Raw genomic sequence first — 17,990 nt, 5'->3', positions numbered from 1 at the left:
CTCAGTAACTCACTTTTTGTGAGTAACTATAACTAATTACTTTTTTAAAGTAACGTTCCCAACAGTGCTCCTCAATGATTGAAAGAGTAGGAATCCCTCAGTCTGAGTGCAGTTTAGAGAGTAACTGCCCCCTCTCTTTATTATATAACTGAATGATATGAAATTATATAAATTATATGTATATGAATTATATAACTAAAATTAAATAACTGTTTCAATTATTACAATTACAATTACAGTTTCAGGTTACAGGTTAAAGTTGTCAGTCTTTAATATTTTCTTTTTAGGAAACAAATCAAAGAAACAAATAAACTAATTCTACTGTTTCTAATGTTCTTTATGTTGCTCAAAAACAAAATATATTATGTCCAGCGGGATTTTTTTTTTTGTTTTTTTTACACAGTCATTTAAAAATAACACATTTCAGAGCTGTAACAGCCATACTATGATACAGTGAAACCATAATATTTTTGTTTAAGGTTATCATACTGTCAAAATCCCATACAGACCCATGCCTATTTATTAGCTTTTAATTGTTGCTTATGTGGTGTATTTGTTACTGAGCGTGTCATAAAGCATCCGGCGTATTAATGTTACTGAGGTTACATGCGAAAACAATTCTGTTTAGAGTGCTGTATGCCAGGAGCTTGCAGAGCAAGTGTCAAGAAAAGATGAAACCATTTGCATTTTTTATTTAAAAGAGATTAAGATATGAAGAAAAGATATAAGTGAAGATCTAGCTATAACTAAATATATTTTTGAAACTTAATTTTCTGTAAAGCTGCTTGGCAAATATTTGTATTTTGAAAAGCGTTATACAAATAAACTTGATTCAAATCGAAGATCTGACATTGTGTAATTCTTCAAGGATAACACCATTACCTTTTCTGCCAACCGAGGCAGGTTTAGACTTTTTATTGTCTTTTTTTGTTACACAAACACACACAAAGTTAATTTGGTAACTGTAATTAATGGTAAAGGTAATTTGGTAATGTTACTGGCAGGCTGTCTGTGAATGCACTCATGTAATTTATGTGCAGAGAATGCAACTTCATACAGCACGCCAGGAGCGTATCGAGTTGTCTCTTGCACTTAACTTACACTGACAAGATCACACAAACTTAAGTCAAAATTATCATTTTTGTTAAAAAGTTTTAACTGATGTAAAGACTTTGGATGTGCCAGAGGCATCGATGTGAGACATGTTTTAAAGGAAGCAGTTCATGACATTCATGGTGTTACTTTTGTTTTCTTTTCTAATGACAGGTCTTAATTGCTGCTGTACTGTACATCCCAAGCACCACCTGCATTCTTATCATGGGTCTATATTCTGCTGGCATTCAAAAAGTTATAGCTAGCTGTCAGCCTGTGCACTTCGCTTTATATATATATATATAAGGCATTCGTTGCATCCAGTGGGGACATAATCAGCGTTGGGTGTAACACGCTACTAAGTAACGCATTACTGTAATTAACTTACTTATCCACTGAAAAAGCAAAGTAAGGGATTACTCTTCATTTTTAGATAATTTAATTCCAGTTACTTATAAAATACTTGCATTACATACCAGTGGCGTAGCCACGGGTGTGCCAGGGTGTGCCTGTGCCACCCACAGTGGCAGCTGGCACACCTAAAAATAGATGCAAAATTATTTTTTATAGTCTCAATAAAAAATGTTTACTAAACTTGGTCTATTGTTGTTTACTTAGAAAATATATATTTCTTTAAATCAACCCTTTCACGCGTAAGTTACAAATATTGTAACTGACCCCTTGTTTCCATGACGACGCATCACAAGATGAGCGCTGCAGTTCAGAGTCCTGTCAGCCGGATTTAACGTACAGCACTTGAATTCCCCAGTTTCTCCCGAAATACATCAAAGTAAGTGGCTGTTGAACTGGACGAAGAATAGAGTAAACTTTATTGTTCTGCTATGTGTGTCTGATATATGAATAAAACACGTCGGCAAATTACATTTGATTAGATAGTTTTTTGCTGCTTCCATAGACATCAGTGTGTATTTTACAAACTACCAATGTATTGTTTTACTAGGCATTATGTATATTTCAATGTATGAAACCTAAAATAAACATTATGTGGTTGAAAACACTGCATATTAATTGTGATATATGACAAGCGCTGAGCGCGTCCGTGTTCTCAGGCTCAGTGCAGCCGACGTGCGAAAGCTGTTTGAATCTGGCAGTTCTGTGACGTCACTGAACATTCTTAATCATACTCTCAGGGGCACAGAAATAAGAATCCAATATATGGTGCAATAATGCTAAAAATTTATTCTAAAAAATTATTTTTGTTCAAATATATCTGCCGACATTCGGACTGACAACCAATCAGCAAACAGCAGCTGACTGTAACCCCAGCAGTCTATGATATAAACAGATAATTTTTGATTGCACCTTGCTAGCTAGCAATATGTCGCAGAGCTCCCTTCTTAATTTTTTTCTAGCACAAAAACCTTGGCTTGATGGACAGCCGGGCACAAGGCCTTACCTTACACCTGATGAGGATGTTTCTCCCTCCCCTGGCCCAACATCAACAGACAGTGTTGCCAAATTGGAAATGTCCAAGTTTCGTACCAGAAGTTCAAAATTATCATATTTGGAAGAAAATTATTACATTTAACATTTAACAATTAACTACATTTTGACACAACCTGCAAATAACCACTAGGAATATGGTTGGACGGAAGCAGTGCAACAAAAATACTATCCCATAATTTTGCACAGTAATCTGACAATAAATGTGGCACACCCAGATTTTCATATGCACACCCAGAGTCTCTTTTCTGGCTACGCTACTGTTACATACAGTAAATAATTTAAACCGTTCTAAAATCAATAGTGAATTTGAAATCTAAATTTACGGTCTGAAGATAAAATTGAATGCAGCGACTTTAACCCTCTGTGCGCCAGCACTTTCACTTTCAGTTTTTCCTGATTCACAGAGAAACCTTCAATACTCAGTTACAGATTACATAACAGACTAAAATCAATCAAATCTAAAAAGAGCTAAAAGTACTTTCATTTTCACAGCGAAAAACACAGCAACTCCACAACACGCACCTGCCCCTTTTTTGATGTCATTTATTAATTTAATATTTAAGTAAACAGATTTTAACCAATAGGGCAACTGATTCTCTGTTGAAACAAAAAAAAAAAACTGTGTGCCGCAGCTGTTCATTTAGCGACTCCTAGTGAACTCAAATGATAGCTTTATATGTGGTTTTATTAACAAAGTTCGGGAGGAGCACGATCAGATAATCATCCAATTTGGCACAGGTGCATCTCATTTAGCTGATCATCTTAACTAGCACACAAGCGTATATATATATCCAGTCTTCCTATCTCCTGTTCCACGACAGTTTTTCGGCATCCCTCCTCCACCCCAACTCCTCACTTCTAATCTATTTATCCCAAATTAGGGATAGGGGGAGTTATTTGGGTTCGGGATATGCTCTGGGCCCGGACCCCTCCCCCAGGACAGCACGCCAAAATATGCCTAATATTCGCCTTCAGATTAGATGTAAGGGTGAACTCGTGAAGTGCTTTACAGATGAACTTGAAGTCTTTATTCATGTTAAATAATAGATCATCTTTGGCTCGGTAATACAAGTTCATGATCCGAGAACAGATGATTCTTTTGAGTCAATCTTTTAAAATAATCATTTATTTTGTTGAACGAAATCAGTGTGGAAACCAATGGTTCACAAACTGGATAGATCTGAGGTGCAGGACTCGTAAAATCGCTAGCCCGTGTTTTCCAGTCCGGCTCCAAAAAATATCACTGCCCTGCCCGACGGTCTATCTTGAATAGTGATGTCAAATTCCTAACTTGATTTGTGTTGTTCACTCGCTTGAAGGGTTCAAACCATAGAAACATTATGGTACATTATGAATCGTAGTTGATCGTTTGCACTTGTTTCTAAATCTTGCCGATTCAATCATTTTAAACAATTTGCGCACGTTCGGAGCTGGCGTGCACTCGTTCAAAGCACGCACTGAGAGCAGCATTTCGGACAATGCGCATACACAGAATTAGTTCATCTTTCATGTATCGTAACTTCTGAATGAACACATAAACACAAAATTATCTCAAAATAATTGTCTCTGCAAATATTCTCGTAAACACAGTTGGTTATTTTTTAAGTGAACGTATACAATGGCCTGTGCTCAGAGAAATTCCCTGTACCAGATAAATCTGTCTCTCTCTCTCTCTGTAAATTAGACGACGTGAAAGGAGACGTGTTTCAAGATACATAATGGAGTAGACCAAACTAAACAGGGAGGGAGGGTAAAACACTCACATGCAAACAGAACACACTCCTTGTCGGCCACGACTCACTAATTCATTTGTGTAGGAAAGATAAGTAATATTATGATTTCCATCATTTTAAATTTCCATCATTTAAAATATTAAGATTTCCATCTTTAGCAACAAGTAACACCAAGAAAGGCTACAGCACTCTCACCTGTCTTTGCCCGTTTCCTTCTTGAAAACAGTGTCGCAGTAATTCATGCGGTCCTCTGTGGTGACGTAGATGCGTGCATGTGGGTAGTTTTCCACTGCTTGCCGCAGCATGTTGTACACAATGCCCTTTCCATCCTGCCTCATGTTGCGCAAGGGTCCCCACACCACATAGACTGTCTCATTCCCCTGACCAAAGAAGTGCTGGGGTTTTTGAATTAGCAGAGGAACACTAGTGTGAGATACCACTCTCAGGTCTGTCCTGCGGCCCACGTCCCTCTCAAAGCCACGGGTAGGTGCGTTGTTCATTCTCCAGATGCAGGAGGACTGGTCGATCTCGGCTCCTGCCTCACGTCCCAGCATCTGGCCAGAGCTGGACACTATACTGCAAACCTCACAATGCAGCTTCAATGGCTAAAAGAAAGAAGAGGAAATTGGCAATTTAGCGTCAGAGGTTAATTTAAATCATGTACTGCAAACTTTCATAGACTGTTTTTACCAAACAGTGCTACAGCTTTTCACTGTAGTGACAATACTAGATCTATTGATCCTGATTAGGCATGTGTAGTCAGGTTAGTTTTAATTAGTTAGTTGTGCTTTTCACAATACACATATTCCACATATTACAAGAAATGTAAAAATATTAATGTATACTGGATGTCATTGTGAAGAGTAGGATGGCACCAAGAGCCGTGGGAATGGAGCAAGGCCAGTGAAGTAAGTAAACCCCACTCAGAACTGCTGCTTCTGTTACTTTTTCTCTTAACAAGAGGTGAATTTATTCATTTGCAGAATGACTGACTCTGGTTTTATGCTTTTAATGTGAAACTAGCCACAGCTAGACAGAATTTCTAGGTTTCAAACCTTATAAACAGTAACTTAAACAACACTTGTACTCTTTTTGCCACTGTTGAGAGACTGACAAACCCCCAAAGTCAGATTCCAAGTGAAATGCTCTCAGACATCAAATGCAATGAGTTTACTTCCTTTTTTCCTGAGAAGATCATCAATATCAGGAAAGCGATTGGCACATCCTCAAGCAATGCAGAAGTCATACAGATTTGGCCACAATACCAAAAAGATACTATGTCTACTTTTGAAGCAATTGATAGCAGAATTTTGGAAGAAATAGTGCAACACCAAAAATCACCAAACTGCTATCTTGACACACTTCCCACATCTTTTTTAAAAGTGAGCTTAAAATCTGCTTTTAGAAGCAGATCTCTTAGAAGTGGTGAATGCCTCACTTCTTTCTGGGACATTTCCAAACTCCCTGAAAACTGCAGTTGTTAAGCCCCTCCTGAAAAGGGGCAATCTTGATAACCACATTTCGAGCAATTATAGACCAATATCTAATCTTACTTTTATAGGCAAAATTATAGAAAAGGTAGATTTTAATCAGCTGAACAAAAACTTGAACTCAAATGGATACCTGGACAATTTTTAATCTGGTTTCCGACTGCATCACAGCACAGAAACAGCACTCATTAAGTGATAAATTATATTTGCTTAAATTCTGATGCGTTTGACACTGTCAATCATAACATACTATTAGAGAGACTGGAAAACTGAGTCAGATCCTGAAGTGGCAGCTATGCTTTCCCGGGCCGCCAAGAGGGTAGGGCTCGAGTGGAATCCCCCACCGCGTCCCGAACCCTCGCGGCTGGATGATTGGTTTCTCGGGGTGGCGCGCGCTGGTTCTCAGCGCCCAACCCCAGTGCCTTTCTTTCAGGAAGTGCATGACGAGCTCACCAAGTCGAACTCCGAACCGCCACTGACCTTGCACTTTGAGCGTCGAAGGTCACTGCGAGATTGCTTGGTCGTGTGATGTCCATATTAGTGGTCCAGGAGCGCCATCTCTGGCTGGGTCTGGCAAACATGAGGGGCACCGACAAGGTATGGTTTCTCAATGCCCCTGTGTCCCAGACCTGCCTCTTCGGCGACGCAGTCGAAAACTTGGCCCAGCAAGTCTCGGCTGCCCAGAAGCAGACTGAGGCGATTCGACACATCCTGCCCCAGTGGGCAGCTGCTGCCTCCACCCGCCCGCCAGCCGCAGTGCCCCTGCCTGCTCGTCGCCGAGGGCAGCCCCCTGCATCCGCCCCCACTCACGCGCCGCATCTGCAGCAGCCTCCAAGTGGTGCCGTTGAGCTGGGCGCAGGCAGGCTGCCCCTCCCGTCCCGGCCCCTGTCAAACTTGGCGCTGAGCAGAAGAGCAAGAGGCCCCGGGATGGGTGACCCAGAGAGAGGTAGCTGCTTTCTGGGGTATGGTGAAGGCACCTCTCCCTCCCCTGGAGGTGGGCCAGGCGGATAATCTGGAAATGTCGATAGGAGAGCAGTTTTCTTCCCAGGAGGGCACGTAGAGTTGCGGACGGCCACGGACCTCACTCATCCTCCTCCTTCGCCAGATGGCAGCAGCGGGTGGTTCGAGAGTGTCAACAAAGGCCCTACTCACGCACCCTCTGCCAACCCGTGGAACCAGGTGAGCCCTGCACCCCACACTCCCACCGCACTCCTGCCTGCTCACAAGCCGCCTGAGTTGTGTTCCTGTGTTCCACCTCGCTGCCCCAATGCGAGTATGGCTGTGGTTCCGCTGGTCCCACTTGTACGGTTTTTAAGCGCCTGATCAGCGCTACCCAGTCCGAACCATCAGCCTTGGCTATGCGATTCAGATCGCCCGGCATCCCCCCAAGCTCTACGTTATCCGCTTCACTACAGTGTAAGCGTCCGATGCCCCTGTCTTGCCGGAAGAGTTTACAGTCCTACTGGTGAAAGACGCGATAGAGCCGGTCCCTCCAGCCGATTTGAGGACGGGGTTGTACAGCCCGTACTTCATTGTACCCAAGAAAGGCGGTGGGTTACAAATGATCTTGGTTCTGCGAGTTTTGAATTGGGCCCTCCATCGGCTACCGTTCAAAATGTTGACACAAATAGGCATTTTCAGGTGCGTCCGTCCCCAAGATTGGTTTGCAGCGACTTTCATGTGTCCATCCTTCTGCGCCACAGACCTTTTCTGTGGTTTGTGTTCGAAGGACTGGCATATCAGTACAAGATCCTGCCCTTCTGGCTGTCCCGATCTCCCTGTGTCTTCACGAAAGTCATGGAGGCAGCTCTCGTTCCTCTCAGAGAGCAGGGTGTTCACATTCTCAACTACTTAGATGATTGGCTGATACTAGCACAGTCTCGAGATCAGTTGTGTGAGCACAGGGATGTGGTGCTCCGGCACATGAGCCTGTTGGGCCTTCAGGTCAGCTGGGAAAAGAGCAAACTCTCGCCGTGGCAGAGGATCTCTTTTCTCGGTATGGAGTTGGATTCAGTCGAACAGACAGCACGCCTCACAGAGGAACGTGCGCGGTCAGTGCTAGCCTGCTTGAATACGTTCAAGAGCAGGATAGTGGTCCCACTGAAATTTATTCAGAGGCTCCTGGGGCATATGGTGGCCACGGCGGCACTTACACCACTCTGCCATTTACATATGAGACGGCTCCAGCACTGGCTTTATGGCCGAGTCCCGAGGTGGGCGTGGAAGCGCGGCATTCACCGGGTCCAAGTTACACTGGCCTGTCGCCAAACCCTCACTCCGTGGTAAGATCTTGCATTTCTCTGGGCAGGGGTGCCCCTAGAGCAGATCTCCAGGCATGCTGTGGTTTACACAGATGCCTCCACCACCGGCTGGGGGGCCACGTACAATGGGTATGCAGTCTCAGGGGTTTGGACGGGCCCGCAGCTGCAGTGGCACATCACTTGCCTAGAGTTGTTAGCAGCGCACCTTGCCTTAAACTGTATCAAAGGTCTCTTACGAGGCAAGCATGTGCTGGTCCGAATGGACAACACTGCGACCGTTGCATACATCAACCGACAAGGTGGTCTGCGCTCTCGTCCCATGTCGCTACTCGCCCGACACCTCCTCCTTTTGAGTCAGAAGGTTCTGAGGTCACTTTGTGCCGTTCACATTCCAGGCCTGCTTAGTCGTACAACCGATGAGCTGTCTCGAGCAATGCTCCCGGGAGAATGCCCTGACGGTCCAGCTGATTTGGAGGCAGTTCAGAGCCGATCAGGTAGACCTGTTTGCTTCTCCAGAGACCTCTCACTGCCAGTTGTTCTACTCCCTGACCGAGGGAACTCTCGGCACGGACGTACTGGCACACAGCTATACCCTCTTGGGACCTGTCTCTAGTGCTTAAATCACTACAGCAGGGCCTTTTCAAGCTTTTGCATTCAGTTGAGCTAAAGTTTCTTTCATTGAAAACTCGGTCGACGATTCGTGCCTAGAGTTCGGGCCGACTGACTCCCAGGTAATCCTGAGGCCCCGTCCTGGCTACGTGCCCAAGGTTCCCACTACACCCTTCAAAGACCAAGTGGTGAACCTGCAAGCGCTGCCCCTGGAGGAGGGAGACACAGCCCTGGCTTTCCTTTGTCCCGTCCGAGCATTAAGGTGCTACGTAGACCGGACACAAAGCTTCAGGACCTCAGACCAGCTCTTTGCTGGTACAGAGGCCGGCAGAAGGGGAGTGCCATCTCTAAGCAGAGGATGGCCCACTGGATTGTGGATGCCGAAACCCTGGCTTATCAGGCTCAGGATGTGCCCTGCCCGTTTAGGTTGCAAGCTCACTCAAGTAGAAATGTTGCATCCTCCTGGGAGCTGGCTTGTGGCGCCTCGCTGACAGATATTTGTAGAGTTGCGGGCTGGGCGACCCCTAACATGTTCGCTAGGTTCTATAGCCTTTGTGTAGAGCCGGTATCCTCCTGTGTTCTCACCTCAAACGGGTAGTGGCACTGAAAGGCCCCGGTTAGTGTCGGCTTGCTTAAACTGCTCCAGAGTGTCCGTACTGTAGACCCTGTTGAGATCCTCCATCACCCTAAGCAGCTGGACGTGGCGGAACGTCCGGCGCCAGGCCTTCATGATGTATCCGTGAGAACCATGGAAGGGTGGGTTCCATATTGAGACCTAAGCAGTACTTGTATGTGTATAGTCCACAGTATAGCCTTAGAGCCCGTGTTTCCCCTGCAGACTTCTGCTTTCCCAAGAAGGTTTTTAATCACCTCAAATTTCTCTGTATACTCCTAAACGGATGCTATATGTGTATTTGCCTCCTAGACCTCCTTCCGGAAGGATGGGGTTCCAAGTGGACAGGGTACGTTTTCCCAGTGTTATCCAATCTCACCCAGTGTGGTAGTGCTTTGACAACGGTGAGTGGAGCTACTTGTTCTGAGCTCCGGCCTACACCTAATAGGGGCGCAGGTGGCTCGCACAGGGAACTGGAAGGGGCAGCACCCATGGCATTTTGATAGGGATCCCATATTCGCCGGTCACTGACGTCGCGTCGAGAGTGACTGACTGAAAGGGAACGTCTCGGTTATGTATGGTTATCCTCGTTCCCTGAAGGAGGGAATGGAGACGCCACGTCCCATCGCCATGGTTGCTGTACCGTCGCTGAGCTGCCGGGTCCCCGGCTCGGCTCCTTAGCGAAAAACTGGAATGCATTTCACCTGCTGCCTTCTTATAATCATACAGTGATCAGCGGCAGCTGGATGCAATAATTGCATGCCAATGTGCATTGGCTCGTTTAGTTTACACTTGAAGTAGATTGGTCTATCGAAGCGATATCCCATATTCGTCGGTCACGGACGTGGCGTCTCCATTCCCTCCTTCAGGGATCGAGGGTTACCATATGTAACCGAGACGTTCTTGTTAGATTCATGCATCCCAATGGATGATAATCCACTTTCACAGTGGAAAGAAATTTGAAGTTTTATCAGAAACTCCTATCATAGCACTTCTAAAACTGAGCTCCATCTCAAATAGTCAGGTGGTCCTGTGTACACCTCTGAATTGTGAACTAAAATCTTACTGGAAAAAACATAATGGGACAGCTTCAAATTAAATTTTAGTTCTGATTTCATTAAAGTTGGAACTTGACCTGAAATGTAGGATGTAATAGTCTGATTAGCCTGCTTGACAAATATACTAAAAATGTTGGTATGCAGAGTGTGAATTGCTACTTTGACAGGACCCTTAAATACTTATGCCTTCTAACCAGCAGTGTAATGACTAATCATCAACACCATGGCATTAAATCTATCACCCTGGTCTTTCTATACAGCCGCCTAGAATACCAAAGGGATTCTGAGTGCCATGAGACTGGCCTAACAAATTAGAGTATGTTTGCCCTGCTTGGCTGATCTGCAAATCTTACCACAAATTAACATTGCTTAAGAGAGGATAATGGTGGCAGGGGCCAATCAATAGCTTATGAGTGACCAGAAGATCAGTTACAATTAGAAAGTAATTTGAGTTATGCCTCTTTAAATGTTACATTACTCACATTATTCTCTTGGGAACAAAAACTGATAAGACAACCAATGAATCACTGTTACTGTGACACAATGAACAACAACAGCAGTAAGCCTTCAGACACAGTTAGTGATTGGCGAATGAAAGATATTTTCCTTCCAAAAGTGGAAATAAGATTATGTGTATCAGCAGATGAAAGAAATGTATGGGAAATAAAATAGATGCACAAGCTATTTTAAGAAGGACAGAAGATTGGCTAAATCTATATTGTTCTGACTAATTTAATTTAAACAAATTAAAGTAAAATTGAGTTAATTCTCAATTTTCTTTTAATCAATTTTGCATTCACTGTTCCCTTCTGATACACTCGTACTGTGTCTTACTAGATGCATATAGGAAAAAGCCTTTTTTGGGTCATGCAGTGTATTAAAATTGGTCAGTTCTTCATGGAACTGACATCATTCCACTACCTTATCAGTCAGTTAAATAAAATAACTGCTATTGAGGCCTTTGCCACTTTAATCAGACTTAATAAGCTTTTGTTTTTGCAATAAATAATCTTTTATGTGCACTGTTGTTCACTTCATTGATTTGCACTCTATCTGCCTTTTGCCTTGCGCTGCTTTATTTAACTTTATATTTAACTTTATATTACTTTTTATTATATGTCTTTTTTAACATTCCCTTATTGTATAGTTGTATCTACATTTTATATTTTGATCTAGATTTTTAGGCTTTAATGTTAATGTTATCTGTGTGCACCGGGGGTCTGAGAGTAACGCAATTTCGATTCTCTGTATGTATATACCGTACATGTGGAAAAATTGACAATAAAGCAGACTTTAACTTGAACTTGAAAAAACGAACCAATGGCTAAGCAGCGGAGCTGCACGAGCCTATGGCAACGAAGCCTGCAAAGCCTGCCAAAGCCCGCCAGAATGGGTGGGGTATCTGGCAATATAAGTGGGCGTTTGCCACAGGATTCTTAGATATCTTCTCCTTCAACTACAACTCAATGCTCTACACTGATCCAAAGCCGCTCGCCATTGACTTGTTTTTGCAGTGGAAATAGGGACCTCTTAGCAAGGCTAACCTCCTTTTTTTCGCCATGTCAGCAATGCAGCAGTTCTTCTCAGAGAGCAGCTCCGCCCCTCACGCATTCCTGTTTTCTTCCTCCCAGGGACCTGTGAGGAAAAAACTACCCTCCCGAAGTCACGGTGCTCGAGCTCAATTTGTGGCTGATGTTAACTAAGATCAGAGACATGGATAAAGTCCCCTTCCATGATGCTCCAGTCTCCCAAAGGTCTCTTTAGACTGGCGGTGGAAAGATTCGCTGAGCGCTTCATGGAGGCACAGAAATTGTCCTAATCTAAGCAACATTTCTTGCCAAAGTGCTCCAGCACCGACTCAGCAGCCCGCAAAGCCAGTACCTGCTGCCCCTGCCATTCAGCCAGCTAAGATGCAAAAGACACGGGGATGGCTCTTGCTCGGCCAAGCACTTCCCTCTTCCTAAGCGCCAGGGATACCGACCCAAGATTGGAAATGGCGCCTCAGGCGTCATCCTGATCTGCGACACAGGAAGAGGATGGGTCCAGATGTTGCTACGGCCAGAATGCCCCCCCCCCCAAGAAGCCTCTCTTAGACCTCTTGACACTCCATTCAACTCTGGGTACAGTGGGAAATGTGTTTTGTGCAAACAACTGGTCTGTTTTTGCACCCAGGCATCCAGCCGCTGTTATAGCAGGAAAAATTAAACAAAAACATTTTCAAAAAGAGAGAAAACTTCCTCTTCCATTACTCTCAAGTGTTCTCCCCCACTGCGAACAGTCACTCTAGTTAATTCAACCCATCACCACGCGGGCCGATGCCTGGCAGGCCATCCCTGGAGTGTCAAGCCGGCTTATGGGGATAATAAAATGAGGATATTAACTCCAATTCACTCAAAGACTACTGTGCTTCAGCGGCGTGGTCCCCACCTAAGTGCAAAGCAAGGATGCTCACGTCCAGTACTTAGAGGTCAAATCATATTTCCCATGTTACAAAAAATGCCTTCTTCCTACTTAGAAACATTTCCAAGCTAACAAACATGTTATCTTTTTCTTATGCAGAAAAGCTAGTTAATGCATTCATGACTTCTAGACTGGACTATAGTAATGCACATCTTGGTGGTTGTCCTGCTTCTTCAATAAACAATTTACAGGTAGTCCAAAATGCAGCAGCTAGAGTACTTACCAGGTAAAGAAAATATTATCATATTACCCCAATTTTACAGTCTCTGCACTGGCTACCTATTAAGTTCCGTATCAGTTACAAATGATCATTACTTACCTATAAGGCCCTAAATGGTTTAGCTCCTGCATACCTAACTAGCCTTATACCACGTTACAATCCATCACGCTCTCTAGATGTCATACTTGTAGCAATAAAATTGGATATACCCTTCCTGATAATCTTCGGAGTTCAGTCACACTCTCTCGGTTTAAATCTAGAATAAAAACACATCTCTTTTGCCAAGCATTCGAATAATGCATCTCTTAAATTGTGACTGCAGTTGTATCTGATCAAATGCACATTTTTATTCTTTAGCTTGAGTTAAACTAATTTTACTTTGTTGGAACAGCAGCTATCCAAATGATGTCTCTATTTGTTTCTCTGTTTTGCCACGGGATTTACAAATATTGCTACAAGTGTGACTGCATCATATAATAACTGCTGTTAATAATGTTCATCATCTGACTGACTATGTCTTGTATAAATTATTCTGAAAAATCCTGTCATACGCGCACAAACTGACAGTCACCACTTATAAGCTACTACTAAATATTGTAGAAATGTAATTTTCTGTTTGCTTTGTAACTATTTGTATTGTAAAAAGTGCTATACAAATACACTTGAATTGAATTGAATTGAACAGAGGTGATGAATCTGCTGGCAGAATCTTCCTCCAGCCAAGAGCGAGTCAGGCTTCTACAGCCGTTACTTCCTCATCCCCAAAAAAGATGGTGGCCTCTGGCCCATCCTCGATCTCAGACACCTGAATCACGACCTCATGAAAAGGTCGTTCAGGATGATTACACTGAAACAGATCCTTCCGCAAATTGGCTCAGGAGACTGGTTTTTCTCTCTGGGCCTTTCTCTCCGGAGTGCCTGGGACTCAGAGTCAATTTTGCCAAGAGCTCATTGTTCCCTAGCCAACTAATATCGTTCCTGGGAACAGTTTTTGACTCAGCCCAAATGAGAGCTGTAGCCATACCAGAACAGACTCTGGCCATAAAAGGCTGGCGACCTCCTTCACGATTGGTACCACTCACCCTCCCAATGCCTTTCAAAGGATGCTGGGCCTCATGGTAGCGTTATCGCCAGTGCTAGAGTTAGATCTGCATCGTATGTGCTCCCTGTCTGGGTACTCCGGTACTCAACTCCCGTTGGATGGAAAAGGGTGTGGACATGGGGATGGTTTGCAGAAGAACAGTTGTCACTACAGATGGGGGTGCTGTGAGAGGGCATACCAACTTTCGGCCACTGGTCAAAAGTGGAAAAAGGATTCCATATGAACTGCCTGGAAATGCTAGCAGTAGGGGTGTTACGATTCACTCGTTTTATCAATGCATTGATTACAAACCGTGACAGTGCATATGCATTGATCTTGAAACATAATTTTTTTCTTTGTGAATCACCAATCTTGGACAGTAATTTCTATAGCGATTCAATGCTTTCAAAATATATACACATTAAATTACTACAAGCACGAATTAGGTGACCTTGAACATTGTTTGTGCCGCATCTATCCTTCACATGCTCCACTATTACCGCCCGAGACTGTCACAGGATTGCACTCGCACTCCATTCGTCTCTGACGCAGCTGATGTGTGATCTCTCCATAGGACTTGTGGCCAGTCATACTAAAGTGAAGTAGTTTTACTTTTCTGTAGATTTTTTAATGGCTCTCTGCATCTTGCCGACGCCGTTACCTGAGCAGTCGAAAACTGCGTATTTATTGCATGGATGGAGCAGAAATTTAAGTGTCTAAATCATATGCACAGTACAAGTGTAGTATTGAAAGAGAATGTACTCGGTTACTAAATGTAACCTCTCTGAGAAATGGGAATGAGTACTGTGTTGCTAATTGGGCAATGAAAGACTTAATACTTTTTTGTTGTTGTTGTTTAAAACCCCTTTACGTGCAAACATCGCCGATGGCCCCAGTTTATTATTGTTTCATTTTCATAGCACATTAAACATCACTGTCTTACTTGATCTGGACAAACTGTGCATCAATTGAAAGTTTAAAGACTCTAGATGTGACGGAGTGACTGTAACGGGGCGGAACCAAAAATGAGGAAGATTAGTTCCGGACCATATAATCGCAAACACCGCCGCTTCCGGGAACGCTGGCGAACCCAAATCGGCATGTTGTTGGGAACAGGTGTCTTGTTGAGTGCGGCGATCATTGATTGGGCAATTTGGTGAAGAGGAGACACATAAATAGGGCATCAGAAACACAGGAAGTGGTTGGTGATTCCCAGTAGTTATTGTGGGTGCAACGGAGCGGAGGAGAGAGTTGGAGAGAGAGTGTATGGTGCACTGTGGAGCTTGGGCAAAGAGAGATACACACACAGGGCTGAGTATACGAATATCTTTATTGGAGCATTGTGTTCAGATGCATTGTGTGATGTGAAGTTAACACACATTGAAGATCTGCTAGGATTGCAGGAAGGAGATCGTGCTGCCAGTTGTGTCGGATGTCGGTTATCTGGAAGAGAAGTGGAAAGATCTAGTGTTCTGGTGCCTTGTCGTGGCTGTGACGTTTCCTCTGGCCGTCTGCTGCATCGGTGCCCCCAACATCCAGGAACTAATCCCCAGTCCTATGTGGTTTTGACCCTAATTCACTGTGAGTGTGTGGAGTGCAGTGGGTGAGTCCTTTTCTTTGCTGTGTGTACACTTGAAGTCTGCAGTGTCGTGCTGTGTCATGTCGTCAGTAATCACCCTCTAGGCTGGGAGAAAAAACCCTGTGGAGAAGAACGTGCACCGGTGTTGTGAGACGACCGTCTTTTATATACATGCCCGCTCGTGGCTTTGGACTCCTACTCCGCCGAGTGGTGACGTGTCAACAATAGCAAGTAAGGAACAGTGTGCATATTGTGGGGGACGATGACTGAGAGAAGTGTTGGCTGCTATATGAACATCCAGCTGTGTAGCCCTTGTGTATGAATACCTGTTTGTGGAGTGCTTTCAGAGGTTCGCCCCTGTCTAGATCTCTGGTCCATTGTCTGGAAGAGAGGAGAGGGAAGCGTTCGAGTCATTCCTGAGGTACATACCCGGTGGCACAAACCTACTTGAAGTCACCCAGCGTGGTGGCACCAGCTGAGGCCGTGGAAGGCCCAGCGTGCAGCAACTTCAATCTGTACTTCTATCCACTCTTGGTCAAATTCGAGAGGTGGTGTCTTTCTCCATATATTCACTGAAGCTAAGTAAATTTGTGAAGGAACTCTGTCTGTCTGTTACCAGTCCTACAGGTCTGAGCTTGAGGCTCTGAGTCATTGTGGGAGTGTTTCCACGGTTGGAGGTGACCGTGTTGAGTGTTGGTCTGGGAAGTCTGCCCCAGTGAAGAAGACCACAGTTGTCGTGACATATACACCTTCTCTAGACTCCCGAGCTGAAAAGGGCTTATGCCTGACGTCAACCTCATCGAGGGTCTGTGAGTTGTATCTATTCAGTATTGTCACTGTATATCCACCTGCATGCCCAGAGCAAAGCTCCAGTTGCCCCTGTATACCCCTCTGTACGTCTAAAGCTAAGAGCCAGCATATTGTCCTCGTATACTCATCTGTATGAAGTCGGAAGTCGGAAGTCGTGGCCTAATGGTTAGAGGGTTGGACTCCCAATTGAAGGGTTGTGAGTTCTAGTCTCGGGCCGGACGGAATTGTGGGTGGGGGGAGTGCATGTACAGTTCTCTCTCCACCTTCAATACCACGACTTAGGTGCCCTTGAGCAAGGCATCGAACCCCCAACCGCAGCATAAATGGCTGCCCACTGCTCCGGGTGTGTGCTCACAGTGTGTGTTCACTGCTCTGTGTGTGTGCATTTCGGATGGGTTAAATGCAGAGCACAAATTCTGAGTATGGGTCACCATACTTGGCTGAATGTCACTTTCACTTTCACTCACTTTCACTTTCACTCACTTCACTGTACGCCCAAAGCTAAGAGCCAGCATATTGTCCTTGTATGCCCAGAGTCAAGCTCTAGTTGCCCTTGTATACTCACCTGTACGTCCAAAGTAAAGATCCAGTTGTCCTTCTGCATACTTACCTGTACGCCCCGAGTGAAATACCAGTGCATCGCCCTTGCATACTCACCTGCAAACTCCATCCGTAGGGTTTACCTGGATGAAAATCGAAGTTAAGGATTGTGTATCTTTCTTGCATACTTACCTATACACCGAAGGCCAAGACCCCAATATATTCACCTGCATACTTACCTGTGGACCTTTTAGGCATTTCCAACCGCGGACCCAGAATCTCGTGGCGAACGGCGTCAGGTACGCACCCCACCCAATTCATCAGAATTACTTACCCTCTTTGCTCTGCGTGCAGGGACTGGAAGGGCCCCACCGACAGTTCTCGGGCAGGAGAAACACAAAGGCACTACTGAGAAAAACCCTGTTGAGTCACATGAAGGAAAGGACACAAATTACTGACAGGCTTACCTGAGAGTCCCCGTGACAGAGTCAGAAGCGACTCGGACCTATACTCTCTGGCCCCGAGAGTGGATTTTAGATCCCCTTTTCCCTTCCCTTCACACCTTTTAAATAATTTAAATAAAGTTTGTTTTAATCATACTCACTCTCTCTCATGTGTCTGGTCATTGGGGTGTTCTTGGGACCTCCTCGAGGTGGGAACTAGGGAGGGGCGAGACTCACGACATCTGTGGTCCGCTCCGACCTGTGACACTTCGATATTTGACCAATATTTTGATAAAACATTGTTGCAGTGACAGATATTTAGTGATTTATGTCAGGAGTGCAAAATAAATCCGTATTATGCCACATTTTGAATAGAAATTCACCACTCACTCATATTCAGTCACGTCAGCAGCGGTGTATTTGTGTTCACATAAACCCACTGAACAGCGTCAATAAGGATTTATAGACACAAGATGCATATCTGCAGAGATATATGGATATATTTACTGATGTTTACTTCATATTTCTTCAGAC

At 44.4% G+C, this 17,990-nt stretch overlaps 1 protein-coding gene across 2 annotated transcripts in view; it reads right to left on the bottom strand.

Annotated features, from left to right (window-relative positions):
* Positions 1 to 17,990, bottom strand: part of st6galnac3 (ST6 (alpha-N-acetyl-neuraminyl-2,3-beta-galactosyl-1,3)-N-acetylgalactosaminide alpha-2,6-sialyltransferase 3) — a 145,217-nt gene that overhangs the window by 40,568 nt on the left and 86,659 nt on the right. For both annotated transcript variants that reach the window (XM_026206816.1, XM_026206817.1), the window contains exon 3: positions 4,488 to 4,897. In XM_026206816.1, the coding sequence (XP_026062601.1) occupies positions 4,488 to 4,897 (410 nt within the window). The remainder of the gene's footprint in view (positions 1 to 4,487; positions 4,898 to 17,990) is intronic.

Source organism: Carassius auratus, chromosome 27, assembly GCF_003368295.1.
Source record: "Carassius auratus strain Wakin chromosome 27, ASM336829v1, whole genome shotgun sequence".
NCBI classification, from domain to species: Eukaryota; Metazoa; Chordata; class Actinopteri; order Cypriniformes; family Cyprinidae; genus Carassius; species Carassius auratus.
This window is presented reverse-complemented; position numbering and strand designations above follow the sequence as displayed.